The sequence below is a fragment of the Plectropomus leopardus genome, chromosome 11, assembly GCF_008729295.1.
Source record: "Plectropomus leopardus isolate mb chromosome 11, YSFRI_Pleo_2.0, whole genome shotgun sequence".
NCBI classification, from domain to species: Eukaryota; Metazoa; Chordata; class Actinopteri; order Perciformes; family Serranidae; genus Plectropomus; species Plectropomus leopardus.
In genome coordinates this window covers 6088437-6113099 of record NC_056473.1, presented here as the reverse complement: position 1 = coordinate 6113099, position 24663 = coordinate 6088437, and the positions used below count along the sequence as shown (strand labels likewise).

Sequence of the window (24663 nt, the reverse complement as noted above, 5' to 3'; positions counted from 1 at the left end):
CCCAGCCAGACACAGAAACATACGGAAGGACAGCAAAACTATAGAAACCCAAAACAAGTGTGAACTTCAACGGTTATTTTCCATCAGCTAAGAGTATTAATAATGAAACATCACATTTGGGTTATATTACATTGTTGCATGTATTTCTGGATGATGACAGATGTAACACAATACTGAAATGACACCTGCTGTTGCATCCTCGGGGTTAAATCAGGGCAAGCAAAGTGTCTGAATAAAGGAGCACATCTGCATCATCTGCTGGTGGAGAGGGAGACTGCAACACACCTAATTCATAATTTATAATATATATCATATTGTTAACAATAAGAAAACAACATAACATTAAAAAAAACTCTCCAGTCTTTAAATTTTCAGGCCATGAAAACATGCATGAGTTTAAGGGATGGCAACAGTCATGTGCTTAAAATACAGTTATATGACCTCTGACTGTGCTGGCTCTGTGGTTACTCATCACTGAAGTGTCAAACTGCATTGTAATAAGACGGTGATTGCTTTGTCACAACAAAAATGCATTTAAGATCCATATAAATGGCTTTAAAGATATGCTGTCCCCACAAATGTTCTCACATTAACCAGTTTGTCCATTTTTTGCAAAGTTTTTGCAGATGGATGTTTCAAAACTGCAGGGACAAAAAATACATTATGCAAAACGTTTACTTGCACATTTGACAACCTGTTGTCATATTATGTTGTTTTACAACATTAATTCAAGGTCAGTGAATTTAGATCATTTTGAGGAGATCTGTTTTCCCATTTGACAGTGTTGGTCAGGAAAAAAAAGGCACATTTAAACTACTTTGAACTAAACAACATAAATAAATAAAATATTAAACATTCAGATAGATAGATAGACTGTAAAATGTTTGTGCTACTAGCTACTTTCACAGTAAGTCACTGTATCATTTTTATAGTAATTTACTGTGAAATATTAGTGCACAAATTTCCAGGATTTTACAGGGTGTAACTCCAATATGCCACAAAAAATATTGTAAAAATGATACAGTGATGTAGATATGGAAATGTTGTGATTATTTCCAGGGATTAACATGATATTACTTGTATTAACAGTAATATTTTACAATAAATTACACAGTGGCATAACACTTAAACATTTGACTGTACATTCACAGTTGGTAACTACATCATAGGGGTAGTCCCCCTGATGTTGACTCCATGGCTACAGCCCTGAATGGATAGATAGATAGATAGATAGATAGATAGAAAGCCGTAAACTATAATGTAATGGAATAAATATCTGAGAATGGAGACTAAGCTACTGCTATGATCATATTTGATATTGTACAGTGATAATGCCAAGTAACATTGTAATCAATATATAATAAAGTATATTGTGTCTCAGTATTAATATAATATAGCCTAGTGTTGATGATCTAATGGTGGATGTGTAGGAGCGGCTGTTTCCGTGTGAGCGCACAGACAGAGCAGACTGTGTGATATTCAGACGAGCTGCTTGTTGAGCCTATTGCACATCAGCCAGCGGTCCAGGATATACTGTACGCCGATTGGCCCAGAAACCCTCGAATGATCGGCTCGGAATTTGTACTGAATGAGTGGGTGAATGAGTCCGTGAACATATTGGGGAAGACAAGAGGATGAATTTTGGGGATGTTTACTATCTGAAATGGCTCTGAAAGGAACGGGAGCAGATAAAGTGAGCCGGTGTGTCAGTGTGACCGAACCCCGGGGAGAGTAGCCAAAATCTGGAAACTGTAAGTGTGGAATATTTTTCATCTTCACGCAGCGGGCCTGCGCAGCGTGCCAGCCGCGCTCTGCGATTATTGTTGAATCAATACACGGGTGATAAACGCCAATCGATACGCTGTTTGAGGTTTGATGGGTTTGTTTTGTGTCCTGTTTTCACACATTTAATGCTTAGTATTGTGATCAAGTGCGACTTATTGCGTAAATGCGCCGCTGTGGACATGAATACTCGCACAAAAACGCACCTACAGGCTAAATATAGATTATTTTCAGTGTCTTATTTTGTTGCATGTATCCAAAAGGTTAGTGTCGACAAATGATGCAAACTCCATATGTGAAAAAGCGCCATGTTTCACCAACAGCCTACTGGTTGTCGGATTTCATCATAAATTATTAGTGAAGATGTTGCTCTGCTCTTTGTCTGACTTCTCTGGTGTTACAATCATTTGGGTGGTTACAGTAAAGAGAGCAACAGGTTAAAAACCTCTCCCTCTCAGTGCTGCTCCCTCTGCACAGTCTCTGACCGCACTCTCTCCTTCTTCTCTTAACATCCAGGTGTCAAACTTTGTGGCTGTCTGGCCCTTCAGTGTGCAGGTGGAGCCAGAGGCAGCAGTGAGGATGGGGGGCGGAGGCCAGCTGACGGAGCCAGCAGAGCAGAGCGGCAGCGGGCGAGCTGGTGGTGTGTACACCTGGGAGGAGGTGCAGAGTCACTGCAGCAGGAATGACCAGTGGCTGGTGATCGATCGAAAGGTTTACAACATCACGCAGTGGGCCAAGAGCCACCCAGGAGGGATCCGGGTCATCAGCCACTATGCTGGAGAGGATGCCACGGTAAAGATGTTGTTTTAATGAGGTTATTGTATATTAATACAAAGTGGTGCAGAAGTACTCGGGGTTTTTACTATGGTAAAAGTACCATTATAAAGTTACAGGTGCTGGTTTTAAGCCCTTTAGTACAAAAGTATTAGCATCAAAATATGTTTCAAGTACCAAAAGTAAAAGTATTTATTGTGCAGAATTATTTAAATCTGGCATACTCAACTTGCTTTGCCTGGGGCCCACTTTTGCAATATGACAAAGGGCCAGGGGTCAGTAAGTGAACAAACATTATTGTTGTTTTTCAGTTTGTGTAATAAATTAATTGCCTGTTTTAAACCTTTCAGCGTTTGCTGTCCTCACTCATTTTTACCACACAAGGTGGTTTTCCATTAACCCTCAAATTGCACAAATTGAAATTGCGAATGTAAAATAATGGAAACATCAATTTAAAAGAATACTCCCATTTATCACAAAAAAGGTTTTTATGCTCGCATAAGGTGGTATTTCAGGGAATTAGAAAAAGCCATATTTTGCAAAACTGCAATGGAAACACGCCTATGTGGCCTTCGATTGGAAATAATGACAACTAGTGCTGTGGCTGCAATAGAAATAAACCTGCTAACATCCATCGCCATGCCAATCAAACGTTTCAATCAATCAGGAAAAGTTGCATAACATCACTCAGTGGAAATGCAACTATCTCTGGCAACATTTTAAAAGTATTGCGTAAGGTTTGTGCAAATCTGTACAGTAAAACTGCCTACTGTCACATCTGACAAGTTGATTTTACAAAAAAAAAATTAGGAAACCGATAACCTCGAAGTATGTACGTAAATATATCTGTTAATCTTACCTGATGTTTACTTAATGTATAATTGTTAGGTTACTTTAAATGAAGCTAAATATTTACTTAATATTGTGAAGTTGTTGCAACTTAAAAAAAATGACAAGTTTAACTGAATCAGTCTGTCTAAGTTTTAGCGACTTAGGTAAACCAAGTTTACTGTGCTATATATCTGTATTCTACTGGCTGTAAACAAGTCAATCATGTTTGTATATTCATAAACATGTTGAAAAAACAGAATCGCATACGTAGGCATCTTGGACATAATGGCAGAGGTGTTACTTCTTCACACTCTGTTGAAAGGGTTAGTTAATTTTTGTAATTTTTTAAACTAAAATCATGTCCAGATATTACAAAATGCACATTAAAGAGACTTTTTCCATCTAAACTCCATCTGTTTCATTTAGATAACTGTTATTATCTAGTATTTCACAAAAATATCAAATATTTGAGAAAAGTCTGAAAATTAGTTCAAGTTTTTTTTTTTAATTTCTCCTGTGCCCCATTGATCATCTCACGATTCCTAATTTCTCATTTGTTTTCCAGGAGGCGTTTACTGCGTTTCATCCCGATTTAAAGTCTGTGCGAAAGTTTCTTAAGCCCCTGCTGATCGGAGAGCTGGCAGTGACAGAGCCCAGCCAGGACCGAAACAAAAATGTGAGATCAGTCTCATTCTTCAAATAAAAAAACATCTCATTATTGATGAAGCAGTTTTAGTCTCAGTGTAATTACATGGCAGGATGGATACCGTGTACAGAGACACCTGAAGAAGAAGAGTCGGTCAGATCATTCACAGATCTGTTTTGTCATTCATGAGTCTGACAGTGTTCCGGCACATCTGAGATTCTGGACACTCGTGTTTCATCAGCTGTTAAATAACTCAAACTGAACTTAGACGCTGTGAGAACATATTTCACTTAAAATACAGGCAAAATGTATTTCTTCCTCTCTGCTGTCAGGCAACAATCATACAGGATTTCCACACTTTACGTGCCCGGGCAGAGAGCGAGGGCCTGTTTGAAGCTCGGCCTTTGTTCTTCTGCCTCCACCTGGGTCACATCCTGCTGCTTGAGGCCCTCGCCTGGCTCATCATCTGGGTCTGGGGAACTAGCTGGACAATGACGCTTCTGAGCTCCATCATGCTGGCGACCGCTCAGGTGACTCGAGCAGCAACCCCTCTTTACCTCAATGTTGCAGACAAACCACAAGTTAATGCTTGTTTCTCTTCTTCTTCTTCTGTAGTTGCAGGCTGGGTGGCTGCAGCACGACTTTGGCCACCTGTCTGTCTTCAAGAAGTCCAGCTGGAATCACATATTGCACAAGTTTGCCATCGGCCATTTGAAGGTGATTTGCAGTCTCAGTGGTATATTTTTTCTGAAATTTGTATTCTAGTGTATGGTCAACATTAATCATTTGTGATGGGGCATAAATTCTTAAAAATGCATGAAAATGATTTTACTTTACTTAACACCAACATTGACATATTATGATGAAGCATACATTATTATAAATGCATTAACCCTTGGAAACATGGGCAAATTGATTTATTTTCCTTTGAAAACATGGTAAGATGAGCCACTAAGCCAAACATTAGCAAGAGGTTAGTAAAAATTCAGCATTAGCAGGGCAAGCAAAACAAACCCCAAGGAAATTATCTGAAAAGAAAATGCTAGAAAATAGCTATAGCTATAATTTAAAAAAACTGTAACATAATTTTCAATATATGATTATGTTAATTATAGATATAATTTAAAGGACATTTTTCCCTTGCTTATTTTTAATAATTTCAAAATGTCTTGAGATTTGCGGAATATTTCTTGTCAACTTGTTCATTGTCTTTTCCCCACATTTTTTGAAAGAATTCAAACATTTATGCTCGAGGATAAACCTTTAATGGTATTAATACTTAGCACAATGACATTGATCCAGGTTTCTAAGGGTTAATATGTAGCTCACTTAACTTGACACATACAATGATACCATGATAACTGATAACTGATACTGCATGGGCTGTTATATTACAATATGAGTCCTTACTACAGTTGATTGTTAATGTGTGAAAAGGAGAATTTATGTATTTATAATGCATTATAAGCTCCATCAGTCAATCTCTACTTTTTAACTAGTCAAGAGCATCCATAAGACACCTGATACTCATTATAAGTCATGTCTATAATGCTTTATGACTTTTGATATGGTGCATCAGTAAACATTATGTGCGTTTATGAGTGTAGTCATAAAGAATCATCAAGGCATTATCATGAAAATGAGATGTGATGAGATAAAATTTGTCTTGCCTTCTAAAGATCTCAACTATCAACAGAATAGCATAAAAACAATAAAAATAAATACATTAAAAAAAACACATAAAAAACATCTGTATGAATACTGTCACAATGCATTATTGATGTGGTCTTTATGGAAAGTGTTACTAAAGATTATTTTCTCAGGGAGCGTCTGCCAACTGGTGGAATCACCGGCATTTCCAGCACCATGCTAAACCCAACATCTTCAGTAAGGACCCTGATGTCAACATGTTGCACATCTTTGTAGTTGGAGCCACTCAGCCAGTGGAGGCAAGTTATTAATATGTATGATTTTTTAAAACTTGTAGTACTCAGTCTTTAAGTAGCTGCTCATCCTAACGCAGTATTCCTCTCTGTTACAGTACGGCATAAAAAAGATCAAATATATGCCCTACCACTACCAACACCAGTACTTCTTTCTTGGTATGTTTCCTAGAGTCATTTAAAAAGCTATGGAAACTTTACTAGAAGTTTGTACCTGTTTTGTGTTGTGTTGTACTCTAAATGTTTGCTTCACTCACACAAAATCTTTCACTCATTCATGCTTTTTGTTTTGCACCAGGTACTGGGATCAACAAAATTTTGCATGTCAATATACTGTATACAGATGGCTGACAACAGAGTTTCTCTGGTATTGAATAATCTTTATCTTCCTCTCCTTCAGTTGGACCACCGCTGCTCATTCCAGTTTACTTCCACATTCAGATAATACGCACCATGATTTCCCGTCATGACTGGGTGGTAAGATGCTGCCGTCATTGTTCATATCAAGAGTTTCTTTCTAATCAAGTCATTAAATGTCTGGACCTGCAAAACATATATGAGAGCCATAATAGAGCTGCAGCTGTTTACCAGATTCAAGGTATATCGTGGTATGAAAAATAATGCAACCAGACAAGGCATCACTCCTTTATTTTGTTTATTTTCTAAATTGAGATGTTTTATACATATTTCTATTAAAAAAAAACTGGTTTCAAGTTTCAGTTATAACAAAACGTTTGTTTAACCAAAAAACATCCCTCCAAAGGTAACTAATAATAATAATTTTATACCGTGTACTGTGAAACTGATATATTTTCTGACACTGTTTCGCACCATGAAAATCTCACACCATTGCAACCCTAGAAGGTAACAGCATATTAAGTCTAGAATTGCCCATCAACATTACTAATAGGTGGAAATAAGTATTCATTAATATGTTTATCCACAAGGTGGCTTCTCTGCAGTGGACTGCATATGATTATTTGGTTCAGCAAATTTGTCCACACACTATTAAATTCTCCATTTTCTTTTGAGACTACCTGTTTTTGGATTTTAAATCTAGCTTGCTCTGCAAGGGAGACTCAAAGCTAACTATCACTGTTGAGGTTCGGCAAAATTTAAAGGAAAAGGCACCAGGCCGTAATGTTTGTCGTGAGAAACACATTTTAGTTGAGGACATTTATTTTATTTTATTTTATTTTAAATTCTGTGTATAGACTACACAAGTTGTAGAATCTAAGAATCACCAAAAATGAAAATAAATAAATGAAATTTAAAGTAATTCATTTTATCTGCCTATCATTTTTAGTCAGAGCCATAGGGGCTAAAGTGCTGTATGCAGCTCTGGAGCTGCAGGTTGCCGGCCCCTGGTCGAAGATATGTCAGGTTATATGTTGGCAAAGTAAAGATAAGAGTTGAGATTTAGAAAGATATGAATCTTAATAAATATCGTTCATATTAACCTTCCTTTCTTGTGAAGGATCTGGCTTGGTCCATGTCTTACTACCTGCGCTACCTGGGCTGTTACATACCCATGTATGGCCTATTTGGCTCAGTGGTGCTCATCAGCTTCGTCAGGTAAACACCAAGCCTTACACACACTCGACATAATGCTGCATTGCCATCAAACCACACGCACACTGACAAATATCTTGTAACACATGCTCTGAATGCAGCACTGAACATTTTAAAACACAAATGAAACTTACAGTGAAGAGCTGGTTTGTGCTAATATAAAATTCATTAATAAATTACTTACTGATTTTCTTTTTAAAATACCTTTAAGTTCAACTAACAAACTCCTTAGAAAGAATTAGGAAATGACACGATGTTTATATTCAACACCTTGATGACACGGTGTAACACATTGTTCAGCTGCTGTGATGTTGTGAATGACAGGTTTTTGGAGAGTCACTGGTTCGTGTGGGTGACTCAGATGAATCATCTGCCGATGGACATTGACCACGAGAGGCACCAGGACTGGCTGTCTATGCAGGTACCTGCTTTATGAGGAAACAGTCAGCTGAAGGCTCTAGTGATGTGTTACCTTATTTTTTGTCTCATCCTCTTCTTTAGTTACATGCCACCTGTAATATCAAGCAGTCCCCCTTCAACGACTGGTTCAGTGGACACCTCAACTTTCAAATTGAACACCAGTAAGTCAGTGATTCTGAGTCTGAGCAGAGAATGAGTTCCCCAGTACAAAGTTTGTAGGAAAAAAACAGACACAAAACTCCTGCAACTGAGTTAAAAAAGTCCATCAAACATCTCTGAAGGAACCTGCAGCACACAGTTATCTTCATCAACTGTTTGTAGTCAGTAGTTTTATCCTTTAAGGGGCAGAGGGCAACTATTACAAACTCAAACTGTGCAGCCAAACACTGCTCTAAACTACTCATCTTTATTTTAAATGTCAGTGGAAATGGTCTGAACTTAAGGGAAACATAACACGTAACGAGCAAATGTAGAGTATACCGAATATGACATTTTAACAATCTCATAGCTGCATAAGCCCCTGAAAACTCTGAAGTGTTAGTTTAGTACATAAGAACTACATGACTCAATAACATCAAAAAAATATTTTGGGGGAAAAAACCTTGTTAGCTAATCTTCATCAGGAAAAATACAGAAAATCTTTAGTAAAAAAAAAAAAAAACACCACAAAAAAACATAATAGTTCTCTGTCAGAAAACAGAGAAAACAGGAAACTTAATTTTAAAAAGCTCAAACACATTAGAACTGCAAGGATTTTGTTGTTTGTCATTTCTTGTTTGTCAGCTATAGCTTGAATATCCAACTAGCATTTTACTGATTTGCACTAAAAAAAAAAAAAACTTTATTAAAAAAATATATTTCGTATCACGTATCTCATTTGCTGTGTTTTTATTCCTTAAACAGCAGAGTAAACATATTGCTTTCTTCACTGTGCAGTATCATTTATAAGATGATAAACATTCAGCAAATCTGAACTCCAAACTATTACTTTTTACTCAGTGTGAACTGGTTTACTTTTAGTCGGACGTTGCACATTTTGCTGCTTACAAGTTAGCAGCCATCCTTCACTGAATGACATTGCTTTGATTTTTATTATTATTCATTTTAATTGAAAAACGGCTATTGAGACATGTTGGATGACTTTTTCTTTTTTTACTTTTTTGTCTCTGCAGTTTGTTTCCCACAATGCCGCGCCACAACTACCACCTGGTGGCCCCACTGGTCCGTGCACTGTGTGAGAAACATGGGATTCCTTACCAGGTGAAAACAATGTGGCGAGGCCTCGCTGATGTTTTCAGGTAAGTCTGCCATTAATAATAGCTTATTATTTACTGCCAAGATGAGACACACTGAGGTTGTTAAAAGCGAGAGAACAAATGCAGTGCAGCTGACAGACTAATGAGGACAGAACGAGGTGACAAAAAGACAGTAACTGTATGTTGTTGGGTTTTTTTCAGGTCACTGAAAAATTCAGGCGACCTCTGGCTTGACGCATATCTCCATAAATGATTTTATTCTCAACAGCCTACAAGGAGTGCTCTTTTTTCTCCTCTTCTGCATCATAAATCGATTGTATCCGTTTGGTTTTATAATCCAGTTAATAGTGTGGGAATGATCTTTTCTTAGCCTTGGTGTTATAGTTCAGTATTTTCATATTCTGTACTGTTTTTTTTAGTGCTCACAAGATTTCTCGGACTTGCCTTACAGAGTCTCGAACAGCAGTAGTACAGTGTTATAGATACAATTGTGAAAACTTATGTGAGGTATTTAAAGTGCTGTTTTTTTCATTATCTATCATGTGATACAGTTTGAACAATAAAATATGACAATTATGCAGACAAATGACAAATCCTGTGTAACTGAGGATGAGTTAAAGGTCCAATGTGTAGGATTTAGGGGGATATAATAGCACAAATGTAACATTATATAAAAATGATGTTTTCTTTAGTGTATAACCACCAGAAAATTGAGTTGCTATGTTTTTGTTACCTTAAAATGAGCTGTTTATACCTACATAGGGAGCGGGTCTTTGTACAGCCCAGAATGGACAAACCAAGCATAGATAGGTCCATTTGTGTTTTTTTGTATCAGTCAGCAGCCCCTCCACAACAAAAGAAAACACAGACTTTTTTAACATGACAGTTTTAATCAATCAATCATAGGTTTCAACTGGTTGCAATCTGCAATCCCCACTGTTAGATGCCTCCAAATCCCCCTAAATCTTACACACTGTCCCTTAAATGCTGATTTAACTTCCAACTTTATTTATGACTCTTATTCTGATCTTTAACTATAAAATTAAGTAACTGCACTGGCTGTCTGGTATCATTAATCCAGTCACAAACACAAGAATGATGTACAAAAAAAAGACGTGGTATCAAATATTTACCAAGTTTTTATTTTTTGATTATATTCTTTTAAAACAGTTTCCCATAATATTTACAACCCTCTTGAATGCTTTGTCTAAATTTAATTATTCATATCAGAACATACTCTCATATATTCCTTAACATTTGTGTGTGTATGTGCAGTTCACAATGTAAAATATCACGCTGCATAAAAACACATGAATGACAGCATCTCACTGACAAAAACTTCATGCAGGATTATTGACAGTTTCTCTTGCCACATTATTAATGTTAACACCTGCTGCTCGTGTGCAGTTAGAGACCAGGATGAAACTATGTCTGACATACACAGAGCGTGCTTTATTATTGATTATACCTGTAAACAGTAATATGAAAATAATTGGCTATATATCAGAAAATGTGTCAGACATTGTGGCACAGATTTAGATATGTGATAGCTACTTAAGTCATTCAGTAAACAGCTGCTATATTCACAATGAGCGTTAAACACTATCCACACTGCTCGTACCAATACGTACATTAAATGCATGTTGTGCTCTCTCGTACACACACACACACACACACACACACACACACATACAACTGTACATAGATTCATATGTTCCTCTTTTCATATGAAAACAAAATTGAATGAAAACAAGAGCAACATAATTAGATAAGAAAACACTGGAATACATACACGTTAGGTTATACAAAATAAATATACAGTGACAAATGTATACAACATTTCAGTATGTGCTATTGCAGGTCGTAGATTGATCAAAGGAGCGGCTGCAGGGGAGAGAGTGAAAGCGTATGGGTGGGTTGTGCTGGTCGGCAGGTTCAGTCTTTGCTGCCAGAGTCGATCCTCTCCTGCCGCCGCTTCATGATCTCTTGCAGCTCTGAGTCTCCGCCAGTCTTTTGTGAAGGAAACACAAGAAGAAAATGTTTTTTTTCTCTTTTAATTTTTCCTATTACAAAGAGACAAATGATTTAAGAGCAACATAGGCCCTAAGCTTGAAAAAAAGCCATCTTGGGAATGTGTGATAACTGTACTGTTTAGACAGAGATCTGCAGAAGCAATGGCAACAGACTTTTCTTATTTTCAGCAGAGCATTTTAAATCAACAGTAAATGATCCTGTCAAATGTCATAGGAATAAGAGCATCACACTATATAATTAATACAAATGTACTCCAAAGAGTATGGACATTTTGCAATAATACTGCATTTAACTCATTAATAAATGGGTCAGAACATCTCTACAGAGATAAGGGATGGACATAAACTAGAAGTACCCCCTCCCAGTTGTACCAACTACCAAAAAAAACTGCATAGGTTCTGAACTTTGGATATCGTCTGAGACTTTAAATAATCTTTGACTGAAAGATTCATAATTCAGGAGCCATTGCTTTACGCTCCTTTTTGTCCCATGTGTAAACTGTATTTATGCAGTTAAATTTTATTTTTGATAAATCATATCACACAGGCGTGTAACAAAGTTCATATCATTAATACTTGCTGTGTCAGGAGATTTAGCCACTGTAATAAGGCATAATTGCGTTTTGTGTACTTATTAATTGAGATAACTGCTTGTTATGATGTCGTTATCCTTGTGGGGAGTTGTCTTATTGTCCTGCCTAGTTAGTTCTGACCTGAATACAGAATATACACACCCACTTTCTGGAGTTTATTGGCTTGTACTAACATGCCCAGATACACACTGAAAGCTGAGACAGGTGGGTATTGTTCACATCTATTCACTGTTAAAACTCTTTGCAAACAAGATTGTTCATTTGTGGGGATTTCCTTTTTTTTTTCTCTCAGTGTAACTGTAAATGAAACAGCTTTGTTGTGAGAGGTGTGTGACTGACCTCCAGCTGTTCTTTCTGCACCGTGACCTGACAATAGACGCGACCGCCTTCGTCTCCGCACACCGCCTTCAGTTCTTCTTTATTTAGGGAAAACAGCTGAGCTCCAGTCAGGATCCCCAAACATTCAACAGTCCTGCAGACAGACAGGCATTTCATATACATATTGTTATTATCATAATACATACATTAGTACTCCATTTCTTAATATGTACACAGTTTCCAGTAGTGAGTACACCATTTAAAAGACAGCCTTTGTGGTATTTTCACATTGTGTCTGTTCTGGCATCTTGGTATAGACACAGTCAGCATATTTAGGAGGCGTGACAAAGGCAGAGTTGGCGAGGCTGGAAAACATGTTTTTTAAACTCACATTTGACACTATTACATTCACTCAAATATATGGTTAATTAAACATACCATGATATCAATGCCCTACAGCCATTATGTATTAGTGATGTAACAGTTTAGCATGCTTTAGTGAATTCCATGTCCATTTGGAGACAGTTTAGCAGCACTACTGTCACTCAGCGCCATCAGCCTAATGTTATGTGCAATAACATCACCACACAGGAATTTGCAACCTCAACAACTACAGGAGGTTCAAAGTGGTTAAACAATCTAAGACTGTGTGGATAAAATGTAAAAAAAAAAATTTGTTTAACCAGAAACAGCCTCCAAAGTCCATTTAAATAAACAGCAATTTAAGTGCAGTGGTGGACAAAGTTCACAACTTTATTACTTGAGTCAAAGTATAGATACTCCTTGTCAAATATTACTCCAATACAAGTGAAAGTTGTAAAATTATTACTTGAGTTTAAATATTGGAGTACTAGCTTTTTAGAAAACGTAAGTATTGGAAGTACTTTAAAAAAATATCTCAACACATATATTATCACAATACATTTACAGATCCTAATGACTAAAACAACCCATTAAATGCACCAACTTGCTTTTAGAACCTGTAGAATGAAAAACTCCTTGAATATGGATGGTGAATTAATTTATGCCGAGCAAACATTTAGAACGATATGAATCATTCCTCATCTCAAAGCTTCAAACATGGCCATGTGTGATCTGGTGGGGAATCTTCACTCCATCTTCTGCTGTAGCCGTTACTAACACCATATACCCATATACAAGTGCCTGCTGATGACCTCCCCTCTCTATCCGTCTCTACCGATGAGGTGCCCAATCTGAGTTGCACATGCGCAAGGTAGAGGTACAGGAACGCCACTTCAACAAACAAGCTGCATGCAGAACTGCATGATCACAGTTTATGTAGTACTTTTGCATTTTAGATAAGAAAAAAACAATTTGCTGACTTTAAAGCAAATGCAACAAGTCACAACTGCTCTCATGTAGTGGAGTCAAAAGTACAATATTTGTCTTTCAATTGTTGTCAAAAGCAATACGTAAAGTAAATGAACTCTGTTACTGTCCACCACTGCCTAAGTGTGTAAAGAGCCTTTATAGTTTCACATCTAACTGGTTGAATTAAGGGTTTATTTTAACCAAACCAGAGCTGGTGATTTTTAAAACACTGGAAAGACAAACCAAGATGTTTTTTGTGTGTTTTGTATGATACAACTCAGCTTTTACTACTTCCTGACACTGCAGTCAGACCTTGAAGGGTTGTGGAGGTATTTTGATTTGCTGGATTGATGACCATCATGGGTGACTTACGGTTTAGAGAAACCTTTGGAGCTGAGCCACGCGGTCACCTGCTCTGGGCTTGAGTCAAAGGCGAGCGGTACATGGCTGGCGGATGATCGCTCCACGCGGAACTTCCTGGTGGGCGGCTGGCTCTTGTTTGCAGTAATCTTAATCAATAACTCGTTGTTGACCTCATCCATCACTGCAGCACAGAAATAGGACGGAAGCAGACATTAGTGCAAGAACAACTTTTTAGAGCTGCTTTTTCTAAAAACATATTTGCAATTCCTAATTTGATTACTTTTTGTGTTCACTAACTTTTGTCTTTGGGTCTTCCCTTGTTGAAGCTGTCTCCATGGCTCAGAGTACCAGGAGGTGACGTCCTGTAGCCTTGCTGCACACACACAAACACACTTCATGAGAAAGCAGCTGCAGCCTCTATTATTCCGAAAACAGGTTTGTCTTTCATATCACTGGTAGTTGATAGATTTTTGCCCAGGAGCCAAAAGAGAAAATATGTGTGTGAAAGTATTTGACAGCAGGAAGAGAAGCTGCATGCAGCACCTGCTGCAGGGCGTTGGTGATCCTGTATGCAGCGTGAATGAGCGCAGTGTGTGTCTGCAGGAATGAAGGCTGTCGGTGAGGATGGGAAAACAATGCTGCACAATCACAATGAGAGCAGAGTTTGTACACAAAGCTGCACTGACCCAAGACCTGTATTCATATGATACGACTGCAAATATTCCTTTGACACTGTCATTTAGCTGCGATAAACTTCAGATCAAATCAAAATGATACATAATTTGTACATACTAGACATTGTTTGTTATATATCTAGGCTTTTTATTTATCTGATTGTTTATTTTTCTCTGGAAAATCTCTTTATCATGACTCTTTGTTAGCTATTTGTGTACTCATTATCTCTTGCACTTTTAACCCGGATGCAGAAATTCCTAGCTGCAAAACAAATTTAGCCAGAAACAGTGATAAAGGAACCTTGACCTGTATCATGCGTTATACTTCAGTTAGTGATTGCCTACATTTCCCAGAATCCATTGTGACATTTCTTGACAACACGTCCGAGCTTGTGCAGTTTAAAGGATTGCGACTGCAGGCAAAGTAACTGAAAGTGATACGGACCGTCATAGCTAACAAGAAACAAAACACTGGAAAAAGTCTATTCAAAACACAGCATGTTCTGAGGCCGCAATGCATTGTGGTCCACTGAGTCTAAAGCAGAAAAACCAGAATCTTAAAACTGCTGCAAAACCTACAAGTCTAAAATGTTTTCTTTGTAGCTGGTGGAAATATTGCCTGTGTGTAAAAATACACAAAGTGTGAGTTTTTAACAAAGTTATAAGAAAAAGTGTTTAAGTGAGTTTCTTCCTTCAAGAAATCATACACTTCATACTCAGACAAAGCTTTATGGGTATTCATCAAAGACTGTAATGTAATGTAAAGCTACACAAAAAACGTGGGGCCACCCATGAAATCTGATTGGCCACCTCAGGTGCCACCCCATTATGATTGACTATCTGCCTAAGCAGTCTCAACTGTTTTCAAATTGAATTTTCGTTTATCTGACTTATTTTACATACAAATGAACTAATATGACTGTTAAAAAGTTCACACAGGCTTATTTATTATTAATTATTTGGCACTTTAATTTTGTTGGCACTTCATACTTGCTATTGTTATATTTACTTGAAGTATGGAAGCTTTATTTTACATTTGTGTGGTGTCACGCTGTTGTGGTGTGACTGGTAGGTCTATTTATCTACAACTAAACTATAAAAAAAGAAAGACAGTGCAATGTTTGTAATTATATTAGTTATGGGCAGTGGAGATACTATGCCATGTGCCTGCAGCTGTGCTCATACTTCATTGTGTCCAGGACTGTTTTCCCAGTTGATATGTGTTTCCCCCTATCAAAACCAAAGTCAAAACTAGTTTTTTTATGGTCTGATACTGTTTTTTTTTTTTTTTTTTTTTTTTTACAAACCCAATTGTGTTTTAATGAATTTGGCACCCAGTATTACTTGAAGCACTCGTATAATTATATTTTAAATTATTCATATCTTGTATTTATTGATTCTCTATTTATTTTTTGTATTTATTTCCTTATATTTTTAATATTTCCATTATCCCCTGCCTCTCCTGAGAATGTGGACCAAGACCTTTTTATTTTATTCTTTCAATAAGCATATATGTTGTTGAGGAAACACACTTTGAAACAACACCTCAAGTTTAAACGTTCAGAATCTCAGTTTATCTGCTTATTTGTTTTTTTCAACAATAAAAGTGCCAAAAAAAAAAGGAGTCCAGATCAGTGTATTACAGGAATCAGTTCAAAATCAAGAGCTAGTGACGTCATCATCATTACCACCTGTCTTTGCAGGTGTGCACGTGCGTCATTCGACCGATTGTGACCTCTTTGAATCGCAGGCGCGTGCACGTTGTGTAGCATTTAAGCTACAAGCTAGCTAGTGGTTTGACGGTTAAAATGAGGAAAAAAGTACAAGTCGGGCGCACTGAAAGGTGAGAAGAAGAGGAGAAGACGAGGGCGGTGAAGTTCACATTACTGTTTATAGTGCGGTAATATATATTTTGTATTGTTCAAACGTGTCGGAGTTTACGGATATGTCGTGTAAACTGCAATGGACTGCTCCTCATTTTTGATGTGAGTCAAACTGAAAGCTGCGGATGAAAACGGATGAAAACGTCACCGGTAAGTCGTTTAATATGAATTATTTGTGATAGGGTGGGCTTTTAATGGATGCTGGCTACAGAGTTGTTGGTTGCTGCTTGTGTTGCAGACCGCCGTGTCTGTTTGGCGAAGACAGGAGGCCACACGCTGCTTGTACACTGGTACTTTGTGTGGGTTGATTTGTGGCTTGATTGTGGATGCTTTATGGCTGTAACATCACAGAATGTCAAACCGTGTGTTTATTTGGCTTCTGTCCTTGGTTTCCTGCCCCTCCAGTAAAGTCTGCCTTACTTGCTTGAGCTCTTCTTGTCCAGCCTGCGTCTCCCAGAGATAAATCAACTCCATTCAACATCATTATGAGATTTTGACCATTTCCCTCATACTTCTTAAATTCAGCTAATAGCTCTTGTCTCATCTCAGCCCAAAACTAATTTAAGATCTTACAGGCAAGGCAAGTTTAGAACATTTCAGCAACAAGGAAATTCAAAGTGCTTAACATCAGAGCATACATGCATGTGTGGTAAAGGTCTGACAGACCAAAAAGCTCAGAATAAAGTTAAACATTGCATAGAAGTAAGTGTGCAGAAATATTTTCTCCAGCACCTTGCCAAAACTTAGCTGGCTGGAGCAAATGTATCAAGGTGCTCTACATTCAACCTCGAAAAAGCCTTGAAACATAGTGCAAAAAACACATTATTAAAGGACATTTAAATTAAAAAAAAAAAGAGCTATATAATAAAAAAAAAGACAAGTTAAATAAATACTAAGACAGGTAAAAATATAAAAATAAAATTTACTGTGCAGTGTAAGAAATGAATAAATATTCAATTTAATAGAAGTGAGCGGCAAAGAGAAAAGTAATCAGCCTTGATTTAAAAGCTGCAGTTGCATGCTCTTTTTTTCTCTCTCACTGCATCAGTTTTTATTTGTCTGAAGTAATCCGCTCTTGAGATAGTGCTAAGATCCAAAAGACACTTGATTCCAAATACAAGCTGATTTATTTCTAATGAGCCAAAGAAAAGACTTTAGTGAGCACCAAAATTTTCCTTTTGAGAAATGATTGGTAAAATCTTCGCTTTGTTCCGCCTCTCTGTCTGCATAGTTCCCCCCTAAATCTTTATTGCATCTCCATACAGTCTATAAGTTGTATGAAGACCCAATACAGGCCCTTGACCCCTCTGCAAAGAGCCATAGCTGTAATGCACAGAATGTGTAGTGCAGCAGGTCACCTGGCCGTAGATGTTTTCTGGCTCCTCTATCTTCACAACGTCCAGGATGTTAAATGGGACGTAGCCTGCCTGACCGCTGCGATTCCGTAGTTTCCACCACTGTTTGTCATCCTCTATCACCTGCAAGACACATTTCACATCTCACTCGGCAGCACTGAAAACTGCAGTTCAACTCAAGTCTTGTGTAACACACACACTCTTGACCTGGATGCAGCAGATATGTCTTCAGCGATGGCAGTGGCTCTTTATGCTTTACCAGTGGATATGAGTTCATTTTTACAATGTGTTTTCAGCAGACAAAATAAAATCTAGCAAAGTGGATTAATCAGAATGCTATCATTGCTGGCGTTGTCACAAAACACTGGATCACTTTCTGTTTTCTTTAAAGCCTAGCAACTAACGCAATACAAGGCACTCTGCTAGGGATGCACGATATTGGATTTTTTGCAGATATCGATATATAACAATATCAATACCAATAACGATATATCCACTTTTTTTCCATTTAATTGAAGAGATCATCAGGTCTCTTCTGTAGTGGAATTAACGTCATACTATGCATACTCTTATTGTGAAGGGTCACCAGCAGATGGAAACAAACTTTGTCCATGAAAAAAAAAAAAAAAACAATATTGGTTTGTCATGTCAGCAGAAATCAGATATTCTGATATTTAATTTTAAGATGTGCCAATATTATTATTGCATCCCTATACACTGCATTTTGATACAGTGCCAACCTCTTCCTGTTCTGGTTGCAAAATGGTTGACGGACTCCCTTTGTGCTGTAAATCTAGCCTTCATTTTTTAGAGAGATCGTACCTGGTGGCAGTGACGCTTGAACAAATCCATAAACATGGATGCTGTTATTATTCTGTAGCCATTATGTTGTGCATCAATATTTACTTCATAACACTAAGTTAAAGCAAAAACATTGTCTGTTTCCACTTAAACTTCACAGAAGGTCAGTTTATGTTTCTTGAGCTGCAGAAGGCGAGGGAAAGGTTTGCAGCATCCCTGCTGGATGCCACAATGTACATCTGAACTTGGTTTAAATTCAGCTTTATGTGTCAACCCTCACATGAAAGATGAGTCAGTATAACTTTGTATTTACCTCGAGGATTTCATCCTGCAGCACTGACAACTCGTTGGCATTCCGTGCCACAAAGTGGTAGCGGATTTTGGCATATTTTCGGGTGACGTGCATCCCATTGTAAGACCTGTTGAGACACACAGTTTCCTCTCAGCACAGTCTGACATGTTTTTGTGTTAAAGAATCAGCAGAGTGTGTGAAGGATTTCTTTACTTACCCATTCGATGAGTTTGAGGAGTGAGTTCCATAATACTGAAAAAGCAGACAGATTATTGTTACAGCTTGATTACAGCCGGTTCTTGTTGCTACTTTCACAGATGGTGGATATCAAGCAAAACTCTTACGTCCTCAGCTGAATGTTTTCTGTAATCAGGGCTGGTGGGAGACCCCAGTGGCCCCATGGGTCCCTCTGTTTCCCATGGGGCCGTCCTGAAGAGCTCCGCCGGTGGTTCCCAGCCGTTACGAAACTTTGGGTAATAAGGGGGAGCGCACTGATCCCTGGGCCACTCAGCTCTGCAGGAGGAGGGACAGGATGGTCAGAAAGAGACCTTTTAAAGGGATAGTTTGGGTTTTTTGAATGGGGCTGTATGAAAAACTATTGTAGTACAAACAGTAGCTGGCAGTTGGCATGCACCCCCAGCCCAGCATTACAATGCTGTATAGAGGGGTTTATATAAAACATATTTTGAACACTTTAGCCCTCAGGGACTGTTTGGTGCATTTTACACGCTTTTCATTCCTCTTTTTTTTATATATATAATTTTGGCTGTTTCCATGCATATAGCTTAAATTTTAGCAATATTTTGTATTTTTATTTAATCTTGGAATTTCCAGCTCAGCTCCTACAATAAGTATAAAATACAGGGTGTAAAAACATTGTTACATTCATACTGTTAAGTGCACAAAATGTATCATTGAAACCCATTCAAACTGCAATTTTTGATCCCACAGCCATCAAAGCATAAAAAGGCATTGTATTATTTCTGGGTGTCATTCTGGGCTTTTGCCTTAGAATTTGTCATTTTTACTATTTTCCACCTGATGACGTCATTTTTACCATATTCGGCATATGGAGAAAATACATGCTATTTCCACTAGGTGCACTGTCACAATCAATGTTGCTGCAACTCACTGACATATCCCAGACTGAGATCATCCCCCAAAAAATCTACTTTGCATGTAATATATTAAAAAATAATTCATTTTGTTTAGTTGTTTTTTTTCATCTAAAAACATTGTGGCATCATGACAAAAACCTGGCATAAGAAAGAATTTTGAGGATTAGGACTGATGCTCATTAAAAAAAAAAAAGAAAATAGAAAATAATATGAAGGTGTAATATTTTTTATAGCTTGATTTTTAAAAGCATATTTTGCGCACATAGCGATACGTGTATAATATTTAGGTGGGCCCTTAGGGTTAAAAAAATGCCTACTTCAAAAATAGAGTATCCATCTAAGTAGACACTGTATTAAGAGTGCTTTCAGCATGAAGTTTTGTTTCAGTTGGATCGTGTAACAGCCACAAACAGCACTCTCTGACCCAAACGACTGGTGGTGAATGAAAAATGCAGTGCCAAAGGAAAGGGCTGTGTGATGGCGTGGTAAAGGTGAAAATACTAGACTGATATTGATTTTTTAGGTAGGCCTTTTTTAAAGTGTAAATACGCTAAAATACGTTGCGATATCAACCCCTGTGGGGTGTGTGCCCTGTTTGTTTCTGCAAACCAGGAGAATGCCGACCACTAACTAGTATATGTAATATACTGACTATACATAAATATCTGATACAGCCCTACTACAAAATTCCACAACTATCCATACAGACAGAGCCAGCAGTAATAATGTACCCATGTTTAAGTGTCCTCGGAACAGACACAGAAACCCCTGATGTCTCCTGACGGTCAGGCCAGCACCCTAGTAGCTCACTGCCGTCAGTGTGTGACTGTGTGAGTGAATGAGAGACACACTGTAAAGCTTTGGATAAAAGTGCAGTCATTTATGTACCTGGGTTTGGTCCATCCTTCCCCAAGCAGCTCAAAGATGGTCATCTCTTTGGGGGTGAGGTGTCCCCGCAGAAAGTCAACAGTGTCTTTAGAAAGGTGAGGGGAGATTACTGAACGCACCAGTTCAGGACTCCCACAGCTTTGCAGCACCTGTGGACACATTGAGAAGTTTACTGATCAACTGAATGTGAGCACTTGGTAGAAAAAAAATAGTTACCACACGAAACGGTTCACAACAAGGTCTGTGGATTATCTTGAGTAACTGGGTCATGGTAATGTCTGGACAGAGACATTACTGTTCAGTATTACAAATGTATTTTTTTGGCACCACAAGCCGAGTGCCATCTAATTCCATTATATTGGAGAGAAGGCGGACATCTACACGGCTGATATCTTCAGTGCTTGTTAGCTCACACTGAAACAATCTAGATTGATAAATAGCACCACAGGTGAGAAGAAAAATATGTTTTTTTAATTGGGGTGAACTGTCCCTTTAATCTTAAGACGCTTTACGAAAAAAGATATCACCAGCAGTAAATAAAACAGCACTGACCATTTACTGCATCTCAAATCTCTGCATATCATTTATGTTGTAAAACAATTTAAAACTGACTACATGTGTCTAAAGCTGCTGCATGTTGAGGCTGATTGTTGAGGACAGCTGGGGGCCGCGGGGCCACACACAATATTACTGCTCCTGCTTTATCTCGACCTTATCAAGCAAATCCTACATGTCCAGAGGTTACTGCACCATATCAACTGGCAGAGCCTAATCTCAGCGTTTCTATCCAGCAGTATCGAAGGTGTGGCTCAAACACCAAACCAACATTACATAAGTGTGGCTGCACCTGAGTCAGAGCTGAAAGCCACGTCGCTCCAGTCCGGTGAGAGTTTAGCAGAGCAGCAGTGGGTGTGGTGCCAGAAAAAATAAAAACAACAAGAGGAATGTCTGATGGCGACAATGCAGATGCCAAACTGCTTTGATTCGGTGCATTTAGAAAAGCTCAGAGTGTTTTTGTCAGATATGCCTGTTGGCTCAGTCAACATTGAGGGTATCCAATGACATGGACAACTTATTTAGCGTGACATGGATATATACTGTTGAAAAAAACTCAGCAAGTGTTCAGGATGATTATCCATATAAACCTGTTTGACAGTGGACACACTTTAAACAGATTTATGGCTCTTACCAGCTCCAGAGGACCGAAGAGGAAATGAATCAGCTCCGACGCACTCGGGTTCTGTATGTGTTTCTTCAGTTTGGCCTGTAGGGGGCGCCACGACAGATAAGACAGTGAGAAGGTGATGAAGAGAGGGCAGCTGATGAAGGAGGAGAGGTTAGGAGCTGTGATATCTCACCAAGAGGTTGAGGGCCAGCTTCAGTTTCTGCAGGCTATCAATGAACTCTGCTTCAGTGGGGGGCTTGGCTCGCAGGGTCAGCATGCCCTCTGTAAACAAGCAGAGCAACAATGACCACACACAGACTCCAGAGTTACCAGCCCGCCACACACACATATTACACACAGGATGCAGCTTTCACTCTCTGGCCACGGTTCAAAGAAATTGTATTTTTTCAGAGGAATAAAGGTTAGCCATGGGTGGATTATGAGACAATAGGGCTCAGATATGCAAAAGGCCCCACCCCCTCTCCTATACTGTATATGAGCGGGGAAGACAGACATTGTGGTTGTGCTCTTTTACTGTTGTTTGCATCTCTTTATAGTCATTATGCATCTTTTTGTGGTTTTGTGTCTCTTTGAGGTCATTTTATGTTTTTGCTGGGTTATTTTTTTCCTTTTGTAGTTCATTAACATCCCTTGATGGTCATTTTGAGTCTTTTCCTTGTTGGTACATGTAACAGTATTTGTTTTTCTTCGTCTTTCTTTACATTTTTCTTTTAATTTGAATTACACATAGCTACTTCGTTGGGAGGTAGGAAAAAAAACTATGCACAGTTCTGCAAACAAACATACAAAATGAAATAATTAAATTAAATTAAAACCAATATCAGTTTCAGCAAAATTTACATTTCATCAGTACACCAACTTATCACTTAGGTCTTAGATCTAAAATAAGTAATTATAGGAGCCCAAAGAAAACCTGTCTATCTTTACACAGAGTTTTGCCATCTTTTTTTCTATCGAGCACATTTTCATTAACCTGTCTTGCCATTGAGGAAGGATGTGGTTTGACCTGAGATAGAGTTGTCATTTTTTTAAAAATATAAAATAAAATAAAGTATAAAAGCAAATAGTCTGTAGCTCCATCAGAGATTGCTCTTAAAATACAGCAAAATTGTTCTAATGGTAAATCAGTTTTCAAAATGGCCAGTATCTCTGTATGAATCTCCTCCTAGCATGACTTCAGTTTGTTACAGTAATTTGATTTTGCAGACAAAGGCCAGGAGGGGCCCTGACACTGTGGGCCTTTAGGCCTCTTCCCAGTAGGCCCGTTCAGTAATCCAACCATGAGTTTAGTAATACAGTGATGGTTAGTTAGTTACAACTGTACAGATAAAAAATTAACTGTGGCCGGAGAGTAAAAGCCCAAGAAAAAATGTGCTACATCAGGGTTTCTCAACAGGGTCCAAAAATGAGTTATATAATGTGATTTTGACTATGAAATTCTGTGAAATAGTATTTTCAGGGCTGTCGCTCCCAGTTACATAAAGGTTATGATATTTCAGTTATATTAGTTTCAACCCTAAAAATATATATTTTAAAAACGTAGCAATCACTACATCAGTCTTATACATCTTTTGATACACATGTGACCCCGTGTGAGATTCTGACCCTAAAGTTGAGAAACTGATTCTCTTGACAGAGAATACGTCATTTTCAGCACATCCATCTGTGGGGTAGGGATGGGAATCGATTCATTCTAAATTGTTCGATCCATAGGAATCGTAGATCTCTGAGCTTATCAATTCCTTTTTCGAAGCTGATATGTTTTTTTGACAGTTGCGAATTGCAAAACAATGATGTCAAACTCTGATTTCTACACTGCTGGAAACTTAACAGTAACAGCAGTGCGATACAGCTCTGTGCTGCCTGTGTGTGAGACAGAGCTGCTTCTTGATGGTGATGTGTGCAGGTGAATCGATAGTGCACAAATACTCTCCCTCATTTCATTTTCAGTGTTCAGACTCAGAGATAATAAAACTGTTGTGTTGATTTGTGTAGACTTTTTTTCACCCTAACAGAAGATTGATCACGAATCAGTGATGGAGTCATAGAATCGGTCCGATAACCAGAATCAATATGGCCTTAGTACATTCCCATCCCGACAGTGTAGTCACAGACAACACACATCTGTGTTACATCTTACCAAATGATGTTTGGGAAAGTAACACGTACAGTATGTGTGTTTGCACCTGAGCAGGTACACAGAAAACAAGGCATCGTTTAGCCTCACATGAATGTTACATGTACAGCATGTCTCACTGCACAGGGAACGAGGTGTGTTCAAGTAAAAACACAACACCACATCACTGCCAGTGTTGGTCAAACGTTACTCAGCAACATGTTAAAGTAATATTATCATTTTGCACAGTTATAATTAGGGGTTATAATTAAGTCCATAAATAAGGTGACAATTTTGGTTTCAGTCTCTTCAAAGATTAAGTGCTGGGAAAAGGAAAGTTGCTCTGCCTTGCAGGGATTTTTTCCCAGTGGTTGTTCGCGCTATTGCAACAAAAAATCCCCTGCAGCCTAGAAAGCATTTTCCCCATGGACCAATATTCTAAGACAGACGTCTGTAAAACGGTTGACATGACACCTCCAACTGCAAA

The 24663-nt window shown here is 38.2% G+C and overlaps 2 protein-coding genes across 3 annotated transcripts in view; one reads left to right on the top strand and one right to left on the bottom strand.

The window, feature by feature from the left end:
- Positions 1 to 1584: 1584 nt before the first annotated feature.
- Positions 1585 to 9589, top strand: fads2 (fatty acid desaturase 2). The gene is made up of 13 exons (XM_042495628.1): positions 1585 to 1751; positions 2299 to 2574; positions 3953 to 4063; positions 4366 to 4563; positions 4649 to 4750; positions 5857 to 5982; positions 6075 to 6135; positions 6377 to 6453; positions 7454 to 7551; positions 7873 to 7969; positions 8050 to 8129; positions 9141 to 9266; positions 9426 to 9589. Exons 2-13 carry the CDS (start codon positions 2362 to 2364, stop codon positions 9475 to 9477), a joined length of 1341 nt encoding a protein of 446 aa, XP_042351562.1. The 5' UTR covers positions 1585 to 1751; positions 2299 to 2361; the 3' UTR covers positions 9478 to 9589.
- Positions 9590 to 10142: 553 nt separating this feature from the next.
- The window catches only part of eps8l2 (EPS8 like 2), a 38889-nt gene continuing 24368 nt past the window's right edge, over positions 10143 to 24663 (bottom strand). For both annotated transcript variants that reach the window (XM_042496517.1, XM_042496516.1), the window contains 11 exons: positions 22233 to 22321; positions 22064 to 22138; positions 20875 to 21023; positions 19213 to 19381; positions 19086 to 19120; positions 18890 to 18995; positions 17779 to 17898; positions 14161 to 14236; positions 13873 to 14044; positions 12190 to 12322; positions 10143 to 11234 (listed from right to left, as the gene is read on the bottom strand). In XM_042496517.1, coding sequence (XP_042352451.1) covers positions 11160 to 11234; positions 12190 to 12322; positions 13873 to 14044; positions 14161 to 14236; positions 17779 to 17898; positions 18890 to 18995; positions 19086 to 19120; positions 19213 to 19381; positions 20875 to 21023; positions 22064 to 22138; positions 22233 to 22321 — 1199 coding nt within the window. In that variant the 3' untranslated portion in view covers positions 10143 to 11159. The remainder of the gene's footprint in view (positions 11235 to 12189; positions 12323 to 13872; positions 14045 to 14160; positions 14237 to 17778; positions 17899 to 18889; positions 18996 to 19085; positions 19121 to 19212; positions 19382 to 20874; positions 21024 to 22063; positions 22139 to 22232; positions 22322 to 24663) is intronic.